This window comes from Triturus cristatus, chromosome 4_2 (genome assembly GCF_964204655.1).
Source record: "Triturus cristatus chromosome 4_2, aTriCri1.1, whole genome shotgun sequence".
Taxonomy (NCBI): Eukaryota; Metazoa; Chordata; class Amphibia; order Caudata; family Salamandridae; genus Triturus; species Triturus cristatus.
In genome coordinates, this window is record NC_140586.1 from 285,184,110 (window position 1) to 285,196,086 (window position 11,977).

Here is an 11,977-nt window from a genome sequence, read left to right on the forward strand (position 1 = left end):
GTGTTTAATGAAACCAAAACTTTTCATGCATATGCACCTGAGCTACCAATATGGTGTACATGTAGACTGGTCATCAAAGCCAAAGTGTAGGAATGAAGATGTAGCCGAGGGCTGGATGGTCGATTATTAAATGGCACAACTTGATAGACGGTTGAGAAATGGGTATCCAGCGTCTTGTTTAATGTTATGTCTAAGTTTAGACATGGGGGGGTTGAGCATTACCATGTCACCCAAGAGTGGCAAGTGTAAGCAATGTAGTTCCTGTTCTTACAACTATTTGTTGCTAAGTCGTGTCAATTTGGTACAACCAGATTTGAGGTGTGCTACTTTGGTCTCTTAGGTCTTTGCCACTACAGGTTTTTTATCTGCTATAACAGCCACAGTAGGCAAATTATACATACCATCGGTATGGTTTCACCATCAATAAACATACCAACGTCTGCAAGTTGTTGTCTATGTAGGCAATAGTAATGAGAACGGAATCGGATTATGAGCATCATGTCTTCGGACTGAAAATGCTGACTTTCCTAGTTAGTTTCAGTGTTGTGCTTTACTTTGTACCCACCCCCTCCCGTTGTTCGTGTTCTATTTCCTTCCGCCCCTCCCTTTGTACGCACGCATTCTGTGTTGTTCTTTACTTTTTACCCACCGCCCTCCCGTTGTTCGTGTTCTCCTTCCTCCCGCCCCCTCCGGTTGTCCGCGCGCGTTCCATTTATTCCCGAACCCCTCCCGTGGTCTGTGTTTTCCATGCTCACGCTCCCCTCCCGTTGTCCAAGTTCCCTTTGTTTCCGCCCCCCTCTCTGTGCTTGAGATCCTGTTAGGTTGTGACGGCAGCAACGCAGCTCAGAACAGCGCTGCTTCGGTCTGTTGAAGCCGGGCCTGGTCTTGGACAGATCCCCCTCTCCTTCAGTGGGTAAACAATTTTGCAGGGGCTCCGGAGCAGCAGTGCTTGGACGGAAAGCGGAGCAGAGAGGTGCTGCATGGAATCTGAGCGCCTGGGGCACGCAGGGGAGCCCACTCGACGCTAGGTGAGTCCTTCTGTTTAATTCCGAGAATGGGCATATGCTATTGATTTCAGCTGGCTCCGTCTCGACAGGGATTCAGACATGCACATTCCTTTTAGATATCATGTTTGGGTGCTTGGTTCAATTGAACCGAATCAATACTACAATTCCCTGAATGCATCTAGTTCAGGTCTTTAATGGCAATAGATCTCACCATCTTACTGTAGGTCTTGGGGGTACAGGCAACCTTCCCAGCCAACAAGGGTCTAGGGCATTCTGCCCTCAGTCTTCCCCGGACCCCTTTGTCCATTGGCTTTTGAATGTGGCTGGTCCCATATTGCGGCAACTTGTCAGCTAGTATGCTATCTAAGGAGATAGGATGATATATGTCTGCCGAATTTAGCACATCTGGCAAACCAGCTGAATCCAGTGGCGCCCTCCTCTTGCAGCAATGGTCTACTGGGGCCTGGTTCTTCACCAGAATCCCCGTCAGGGGTATCGGAGTCGTCCCCGGCATTTGCATCTGCTCCCTGTGGAGAATGGGAATCCTCATCGGGGGTAAACCCAGGTTGGAAATTACGCAGCTTCAGTAAGGCTTTATGCAATCTCTCGAATGAGTTTGAGGGTGGTGAAACAGCCCTAGCCTCGGCGGCGGGTTTTTGAGGCACCTTTGCCCCTGAGGGTGCTCCCTATCTTCCTTGCCAGGAAATAAAATGCTGTGTTGGGCTGTAATTTCAATAGTTTGTCTATTCAGGGGCTCCAAGGCTGATGAGATTGCTCTCTGTAGCGCAGCATCAATCGCATTAACCAAATCCTCATGGATGGGAAAAGCATCTGCTCCTCCTCCACTGATTCCCAATACTCATTCTCTGTGCTTGGCATGAAAGATCAAGTAGGAGAGAGAACTAGTAGCCACAAGCTTGAAAACGAAAACCCAAGCGAATACCAGGGAACAGTATTTAAACTTGCCAGTGCTTGCTTGCTGGTACCAGTGCGTGTTTGCAACTGCCGAGAGGAAGGCCGAGCTTCACACATGCCCTCTAATTAATACGGGCTTTGGTAGTGAGCTTCGCTGAGAAATCGCTTTAACTTGAGCTGAGAGAAGAGAAACGAGCATTTGAAATGCAATAGGTCTCTCATTTACGAGAGTTTGAGCTATTGACATTGCAAATCATAATGCCTTTTATTTTTGTTTTTGTTTCAAAAACATAAATAAAAGGCATTGCTATTTACAATGCCAATAGCTGAAACTGTCGTAACTGTGGGACCTATTGCATTGCAAATGCTGGTTTTGTACCAGTGATTACAAAATAAATGAAGACTGGAATACTGGGATAATCTGGTAACCACACTCTTGCACAGTGAAAATAGGTCATAGTCGACATGACGTTATACTTTATGGCATAGAAAGAAATATATACCAACAGGTGTGTATGTGTGTTCACACACTGTCTAAGTTACATGTAATGGATGGAATTGACTTGGTTATGGTTTACCTCTTTTATACAATCAAAATGAAAATGCATTTTTCCCTCTATAGGGATTGAGGACGCTCCATACCTAGTGAGATGACTGATAAACTACCTGGCTAACAATATTTATTTGAAGTGAGACGGTGCAGTGGATTCCTACTTTCATCAGGTAGATATAAATAGGTATTAGCATATAGGTAGCAGCAAGACACTGCGTTTAGATCAATGGCATCCCTAATTTACTCATTACTTACAGTGGAATATAGAGCCTCAAGCATTTAGTTTAGAGAAGAGGTTAATACACCTCAGTGATATACCATCTACATCATTGATCCATCGAAAAGTGGTGCTTTTAGAAGATTCCCAATATTGCATCCTTCTGTAAGGTAAGAGAATTGCACACCTATGCATATCTCGTGTTCCCTTGAGGGGATAAATACAACGCAATTTTACTAACAAATCACTTTAGAGTTGAATCTACATGTTTGAAAGGTCATAACATCAGCCTATTTATTAACTCACGTTTTTGGTGATGCGGGAATTCCTGGACATATTTTTGTCCTTCCTTTCCTCCTAATTTTTGTCTTTTCAAAGCTTTCTAAGGCCCTCACACATCTGTGGTGACTTTGGAATGAGGTCTTTACATCGTACCTTTTTGAGCTTGAATCACTTTTTGGAGCTTGTTTGGGTTCAATCAATTTAGCATAAATTATATTTAACAAATGGGTTCTCTGAGACATGTACTTTTTAATATTACAGATACTCCTACCACTCGCTTAAAGTTGGTAAAATTTGACGGTCCTGAAGGAGGTGGTTAAAACGTGGCTAACAGCACCGAAACGTGCGTCGACCTGTCTGTGTTTGCACCCAGCACACAACACGGTCACGGAGATTCCAACATCTTTGTCCCTTGTTTGACCATTATGTGTTCTTGGGTAGGGTTTTAGTGTGGATGGTACGGAAAAGTATGACTGTGGATGCAAGAAGTAGTATGAGTATGTGATTAACTGTTAGGAGTTTCGTCGAGAACATTTTACTTTGTGTGTGAAAATGGTTACGAGATTTGCCCATGTATAAATGGTACATCTACTATGTCAAAATAAGGTAAAATAGAAAAAAGTTTTAATAATATGTATGGTTTTTAATGTTTTGTCTACCAATAATGAAATCTTTTTTTTTTTTTAAATAAAACATTTTGATAAAGTAATACTGTTGTATGTCTCAGAGAGTACATTAGTAACCCAGTGGAGCAGATTAAGTCCTAAAGAGCAAAGAAATAGAGGTCAAGTGGGAGGTTTTTGCCAGATTGACTAGACATCAAAGCCAAAGTGTAGAAATGAAGATGTGGCAGAGGGCTGGAATACCAACGGATGGCCGATTATAAAATGGCACATTGCAGATTGCGTATACTAAATAAGGGGATCAATTATTAACTTGTATATCCATTGCTAGAAAAGCACACTTGACATGGGGATATCACTCAAAAGAGCCATTAACTCATAAGGAGCTGAAAAGAGCACTCAAGTTCAGCAATGAGTGGCGATATTCCTCCAGCTGGAATCGCGCTGTGCCTTTACAGCGCCGGCAAAAGAACGAATGCGCCTTTAGTACGCATTTGTTCAGCACGTAAGTTGTTATAACGACTTGCCTTAGGGGGGAGCACTGATGGAATGGTGTTGGATTTAAAGTCCAACATCTTCCCTACTGTTGTGCATTCTGGAGTTGGAATAGTAAAGTAACCTATTCGAAAATCCAGCGGCCCCCTAAGCAAGTTATTATACCGACCTGCGTGCTGAACGAATGTGTAAGAAAGACGCATTTCTTCTAATGACAGCTCTGTGAAGGCACAGCGTAATTCCAGCTGGCGGAATATCGTCACTCATTCACCACAGACTGGTCTCTGCCTAGTTAGGCCTCGTCATGGAGGTACAGCATGATTTATGTGGCATAGTGAGCAGGGGACACATGCATAGACCCATCATAATGAGTAAAATAAAAATCTGATAAGTAGAGTGCTTGATTCGGAACAATAGGTGAATGCTTTTACCAGATAATGACAAGGAACTGGAAGGTACCAGGACGCCAATAAGACTACCCAGTTCTTAATTTGTAAAAGAATAAGTGCCAGGCCCAAAATTTCAGTCAAACGCCCGCAGCTGGTGCTATCGAACATCGGTATGTCGAATACCAATGCTGCATAGTCTTGATTCCATGTAATTTCTCTTTCACCCACCACTAGACACTAACTGTCAGTTTAAGTCACTCTTCAAGGTTCCTGCATTCTCACTTAACCACATTTTTTCCGTCTTTCTCTTCCTCCCTCTTCCCCCAAATTTTTTTTTCACTCTTTGCTTACAGTCTGATGAGGAAACATAAGTGCCAGTCCCAAAAAAAGAGTCGCGGCAGACGCACCTGCAACCACAGGGTCAAATTAAACACTGAGATTCCCATTGCTAAGAGACACTTCAAAGTACCAGGCCTTGAGTATACAAAGAATCAGGTTTGTTTCCATTTTGGTAGGTAGAAAGATCACTCATTTCTATGACACCTGGTTAGATTCAGTATTAGACCATGGGGTTCTTAACACAAGAAGACATCATCTTCCCAAAGTCAGACTCCGCAGTTACTTTGATTCCATTTCCACAAAGCAGACTGAAGCAGAAAGCCATTAATTCCCAGGTGCTGAAGCTTCTGGTTGAGAGAGTGGTGGTGCTTGTAAAAGACAGGAGAAAAGATCAAGGCATTTTTCCAATTGCATTGCGGCTGGAAAAGCACTCAAGACGTTTTTGACTGCTTATACACTTTGAGGCCTTCAATTTCTGAAGCCTTGCTTTCATTTCAAGGTGAAAACAATGACACCATCAGAGTACAGGGATCCCACTGGGAATTTCTACCATCCTTAGTCTTTGAGGATGAGTAACTGCACATTCTTGTTCCTCAAGACCAGAGGCACGAGTTGACTACCTGTACTTTGATGACTGCTTGATTGGTGACCTATCCAGGAATCAAACTTTGATATACCTGCATATTCTTAAACTACCAACAAGAGAACCAGTTCTTAACAGATCTGTGGAGAGTCATGAATCCTCAAAACCCAATCTGCTAGGCTTTTCACCTTACATAAACTGTGGTAAGAACAAAGACTCCAGCTCTATAATGGACCAGCCTTCAGGGGGTCCTATCTGTGGCTCTTCTGTTAGAACTATGGGCTTACCTACATTTTGGAATCCTAGTGTAACACAGCATTCATGCTGGAGCATTCAATTTCTGTCTTGCCAGAATTTAGAAATAGTGAATAGTCCGGAAATGCTAAACTGAAGGTTCCTGTTCTGCCTCTGTAGACTGTCTTGACACATGCCATTTTTTGGAGGAGAGTTTTATATAGCGCAAACTCAACCTGAAGGTATCAGAGCACATTGCATGAACATCAGTTGCGTTACAGACGGACACATTCATTTTGTTAGGCACAGGGATATTAGGTGATTTTGCCCAGAATCACAGGATGTTGAGAATCCCTCCGAGACTCGAACCGGTTCCACAACTTTGAGGTCAACCGCTCTAGCTATTAGGCCACATCCTCAATCCTCCATCCATTAGACCTGAAACTCTCTTACTACCTATGGGTTTTAACATTCTAGAGAAGCACAACATTTCTACTGGAGGGAACTTGCAGCAGTACTTTGCCCACTGCATGAGTTTCAGCCATATGTTGAGGGATTGTTCCATTTCAAATGGGCATCACCAGCGCCTACATCATTCATCTTACTGGCCCTAGATTAATGAGCCCGATCAAGCTTACAGCATGTCTCTGGCAGCAGTGCATATAAGAGTGGATACAGAGAACTGGTGGATGCTCCTACAAGGCACCTCCTATTGTCTCTAGACTTTTGTTTCCCCCAGGTCTTCCCCACATTAGGGACGAGATTCAGACATCCTGTTTTGGATTTCCCCTGGCACAATGCCTTGATGCCTCTGTAGCCTTCTCAGTTTCAAGAAACAGCAGCGTGGGGGAGCTTGATGATTTCTACTGCAAAAAGCCAAAGACCTACTGTTTGCCTTTCCTCTCATTTCCCTATTCCAGAGGCTATATATTTGTAACTTGATGTTCAGATAAGGGTTGTTGTTTATTATTTTGTTTCAGAAGAGAAAATGAAAGGTTCCCACCGCTGAGGCAGACAGTCACAGATAGGGCCAGTGTTCTTCCAAGTTTCCGTATTTGCTACAGAACAACTAGCACTGCAAAGTGGCACAGTGTGATTCAAGTCTAGAAGAAAGTAATGCTTAACTGTATAGTACCATCCTTGAACCTCCTTTCCGAACCAATGTGGATCAAGAATCAGTAAAGTCTAAGAATGTGAGGCAATCTTCAGAGTACAGATCTTGCTGGGAATTTTTTTTAAAGGGCTGGCAGTCTCTCTTTATCCTGAGAGTACAGTGGTCCTCATCAGGGCCTCGAGGGAACTATAGTGTAGTTTGAAGAAGTCACACCTTACATGGTGTGACTTCTCAAATTTTTGCAGGTGCCTAGGTCCTTTCCTATGTCCCTCTTGGGACTTTCCACTATTTTTCGAGTCACAGCACAGGTATCCTTTTGATACCATTAAGGGAGGATCTCCCTGAGGTTCTTATCAGACAAATAATCAGTTTCACAATCATCTCAGCGGCCAATCGCTTGTGTAACTTTGGCTTTCAGGTTTATGGCTTGGGCAGTTTCCAGACACACACATTCTCAAATTGAAGCTTCACTTCACTTTGGAGTTCCCAACATACTTTGGAAGAGAAAATTAATCTTTCTTCCACCTACCCCAATCCAACTTCAGAGGAATAACCACTCCAAAACACTTTGGATGCTCTCAGCAAGATTAATATCCAATTGTCAAGTACAGCAGAAGTTTGCTCACGTGATTCACAGTTTGTGAATTTTGGTTGAGCAAGAGAGGGTCCCAGGCCTCGAATGCTTTCCCTCAGTAGGTATATCAGTCAGCGATGACATATACTGATTTTAGCGCATCTGTTAAGGAGTTTTCTTCTTGCAAGCAGGGCCTAGTTGGAGATGATATTCTACTGAAAAAGGTGTGAGGAAATGTCCACATTTTCTGTCTTTGAGCAACCTCCTCAGGGGAGTATTTCATGTTATGCATGCATCTGAAGTCACCTTAGCATCAACAAACGGACGATTCCCACATATTTTAATGATTTTATAGTTCAAAGTCGTTGACAAGAAAACAAGACTTTACATTTCCAAGCTGAAGGGGAAAAGAACTGGACTATAGGGAGTAGATTGAGATGTTCTGTAATGTCTTCAAGTGACAGATACATACTTTTGCAGTTTAAGCCTATGGCAGAAGAGTATACAGAATTTTATTGGGGGGGGGGGGCGTTTATATAGAGCGAACTAGACCCGAAGGTATCAGAGCAGTTCACATGAGCCCCAGTTGAGTTACAGAGAGACACATTCATTTTTAGGTCGAGCCTAGCGCAGCGCGCATGCGCTGCCCTAGGAGAAGGCCTCTTGGAATCACTTCAGACTTTCTGCAAGCTCGTGCGTGTGGTGTTCCATTTTCCACACATGCCATTGGCCTTTGCGTGTAGCTTTAAAAAATGAACGCACAAAATTGGCCAAAGGCGGGTGCATGTCCCACCTTTTCTGAAAAATGTTTACTCCCACAAAGTTTAGCTGTCGGGAGCCAGCAGGTGCGCGCAGCGTGCCATCTGTTGTAGATCATGTTTCATTTCAAGACCTTGCAGCTTTCCTTACAAGGCGCGTCCCCTCCACCCTGGCCAAGGGACAGACCCCACCGCCACAAGAGTGCGCGCTTCTTTTCCAGCACTCGCATTCATGACAATAAGATACTAATAAGGCGCGTCCCCTCCAGCCCGGCCAAGGGACAGACCCCACCACCACACGAGTGCGCGCTTCTTTTTCCAGCACTCTCTTCCCGCACCGTTATCTTTGTATTAGTAAGTTATTTTCAAGACATTTGCTGTACTCTGTAGTTGGCCTCTATAGTCGTCTCTTTTTCGGTACCATCTTAAAAATTGACCGCACCTTTTAACATTAGCGTTTTCGTGCTTCCTTTCACACCTCTGCACAGCTATGGTGCGTGCTATCTTTGACATCTCTGCATAGTGCACAGCTGTGGTGCGTGTTTCCTTTCCCCACATTGCTTTTGGTGCTCGCTCGATCCAGGGGCGTAACGCAGGCCCTTGCTGGGGGCTTAATTTGAGCAGGTGTCTGCCTTTGCGCACATGGGCACTTAATTATTAGCACTTGCTTTTTGTGCGTGCTTGCTGGCACCGGCTGCTAAATAATGCCTCTGCTTAGCTGTGGTGCGTGCTACCTTTCACATCTCTGCACAGTGTACAGCTGTGGTGCGTGCTTTCTTTCCCCCCATTGCACAGTACACAGCTTACAAATTGACTGCCCCTTTTAACATTCACATTTTTCAGCACTGTGGTGCGCGCTTCCTTTCACACCTCTGCGCAGCTGTGGTGCGTGCTACCTTTGACATCTCTGCACAGTGCACAGCTGTGGTGCGTACTTCCTTTCCAACCATTGCACTAACAAGCACCAACTTCTACCTTTCACAAGCACACCACTGCCTCAGTATCAAACAGTACCAATTCAGCACCAGTACAGTACCAGCCCAGCACAGCAGCAACGCAGCACCAACTCACCCCACCACGGAATTAGCACAGCACCAACTCGGCAGTAAATAATCCCTAATGCAGCACAATTTCAGCATTAACACAGCACCACATCAACACCAGTGCAGCATCACCTCAGCACCAGCGCAGCACCAGACTTATATTACTAAGCGCCACTTAAACACAAACACAGCACCAACAAAGTATCACTCAGTACCACCTCAACATCACTCAGCACCACCTAAGTATTATTCACTACCACCACAGCATCACTCAGCACCACCACAGCATCATTAAGCAGCACCTCTGCATCACTCAGCACCACCTAAGCACCAGCACAGTACCACCTAAGCACCTTATCACCACATAACAATATTAGCATCAACACAGTAACACCTCATCAGTGCACCACCACCACCAGTGCAGCAACAAGTCACCATCAGCACAGCACTACCTCAGATGCACTGCAGCAACACCTCATTATCAGCACAGCACCACCACCAGTGCAACACCAGCTCAGCACCTACACAGCCCCACACCAGCAGCAATTCAGAACCCACACAGCACCACTTCAGCAACACCTCAACAGAGCACAAAAACAACATCACTTGGCACCACATAAGCAACAGTTCAGCTACACAACATCGGCATAACTGATCACCACAACAACACTCAGCACCACCTCAGCATCACTCAGTACCACGTATGTATCATTCAGCATCACATAAGCATCACCTCGGAACTAGCGCAACATCACTTCAGCATCACCTCAATATCATTCCGGATCACCTAAGCATCACCTCCGCCACTACTCACAACCACCTCAGCATCACTCCACACCACTTCAGTTTGGCATACAAATTTGACATCTATTAATTCTCCACAAATAACTCTCCACTGCTCCTATCTAATTAAAATACTATTTCACAACATCCACCATCCCGTTGTTTATATCCCACACCTAACAATAAAAGCTATATCAACAATTAGTTACAACTAGCAAGGAAAAATTGATAGCATTGCATAAACAAATAAACTAGAACACATTTTTTGTATTCATTTTGGTTTTTAGTACAATACTTCAGTTGTCTATAATGTTTTTTCGGTTAGATATAAGGTAACAGAAATAGTTATAACACTTTTTTTATTATAACTTATACATTTTCAACATGCTGCACAACATTCACAATGCTCTACAACACATATTAAAAATGTTAACAAAACCAATAGCTCTGTCTAAACACTTATAACGCCCCAAAGGCGAGACCTATCGGCTAGGCCAATGTTTGGTTATTTTGTTAGGCACGGGGAGATTAAGCGATTTACCCAGAATCACAGGATGTTGAGAGTCCTTGCCGAGGTCAAACCCGGTTCTACAACTTCGAGGTCGACCGCTCTAGCTGTTAAGAGTCAGATGACTTCCTTGCATTAATTAATGTATAGATACTTATTGGGGGTCCAAAAACCACATCAGATCTCCAGTCTCTAATTTTAACATTCGTTCATAAACTCTATTGGGATCTGACCCGAAGAGTGAGCGTGAATGTGTGTGAAGCACCAGGTTGTAATCTTTATGATCGAACAGTGAATGAGCTTAACACCATCACTTCATATCCAGTGCTTGAGGAGAGGTTACTGTGAGTTGCAAATCTTGTTGCAGAGGCTCAATGAATCTCTACTGGGCGCAGGGCCCTATTGTCGTAGTGCATTACAGTTACAGACATGTTCCACAGATCCCAATACTCGCCAATAAGATACATGTGCACTATTACTACTTAAAACGTATGCCTCTATAGCTAGAAAGAATAATAATACTGTACAAATAGCAATGCAGTATTAAGCACCATCTAAAAAAACAAATAAATTGCTGTTAGTGTCTCAATTTATTTCAATAGTGTGAATGCTCCTAATGTTACAATACATCGCAGACAGGTGCACATTCCTATTGCCACAATGGAGAACATGTGTTGTCACACAACATTTCCATGTAATGAAAAGAGTTGCCTCTACCTTGGGGTGGCGCTGTATCCAGTCTCTACGACTCTCTGGCACTCTGCCTATCTGGGCTGCCACCTGCTTGCTGTGCATTTGGGGTTGCTTCTGAACTTTACTCTTCTGTTTATCTTGCCGAATGGTGTTGTTTTCTGCTTCCTTCTCTACGTTGCTTCCCCCTTTTCCCTCCTGAACGCTGCTCTCCTGCGTTACTTTCTGCATGCTGCTACCGTGAGTTGTCTCCTGCATAACTTCCTGCACCTTGTCTTCGTGAGCTACCTGATGCATGCTGCTCGCCTGTGTCGCCTCATGCATACTGCACTCTTGGGCTGATGCTCCCTGCGTGCCGTCTCCCGGGGTTGCCTCCTCCATGCTGCCTTTATGAGGTGCACCTGGCATGACATTTCCGTGGGCTTCCTCATTCATGCTGTCTGCTTCATCTGTTTCCTGTCTAGTTCTATCCTGGGATGCCGGCAGCAAGGTGACGTCTCCATGAGTAACCGAAGTCCCTAGGAGCTCTCTTTTCTCAGTCATGGTGTAACACACACATTTGTGACTTGTCCTTTGTCTATCTCTTACGCTCGGACAGCTTCACCAGCACACACTGTATGGGTTGCCAAAAGATACTGTCATAAAAGGCGGCCATTTTGGAACGGTATTATTTTTAGTTCACTATTACAGACATTACGCAGGAACAACAATCAAAATTCTCAAATACAGTTATACAATATTAACGTTTAATCTTAGTTTTTAATTTTAGCCTTCAATTCGTGATTTTTATCCAATAATGAGTCGTTTTTTGTTAGTTTTCAGACCCTTGAAAGTCGTTCCAACGCTCAGTCATCTATGCCAACATTTTAA

At 43.9% G+C, this 11,977-nt stretch overlaps 1 protein-coding gene across 1 annotated transcript in view; it reads right to left on the bottom strand.

The window, feature by feature from the left end:
* The window catches only part of TSEN15 (tRNA splicing endonuclease subunit 15), a 131,657-nt gene extending 119,953 nt beyond the window's left edge, over positions 1–11,704 (bottom strand). Inside the window, exon 1 of the mRNA XM_085601534.1 lies at positions 11,135–11,704. Coding sequence (XP_085457660.1) covers positions 11,135–11,650 — 516 coding nt within the window. The 5' untranslated portion in view covers positions 11,651–11,704. The remainder of the gene's footprint in view (positions 1–11,134) is intronic.
* Between the last annotated feature and the right edge of the window lie 273 nt (positions 11,705–11,977).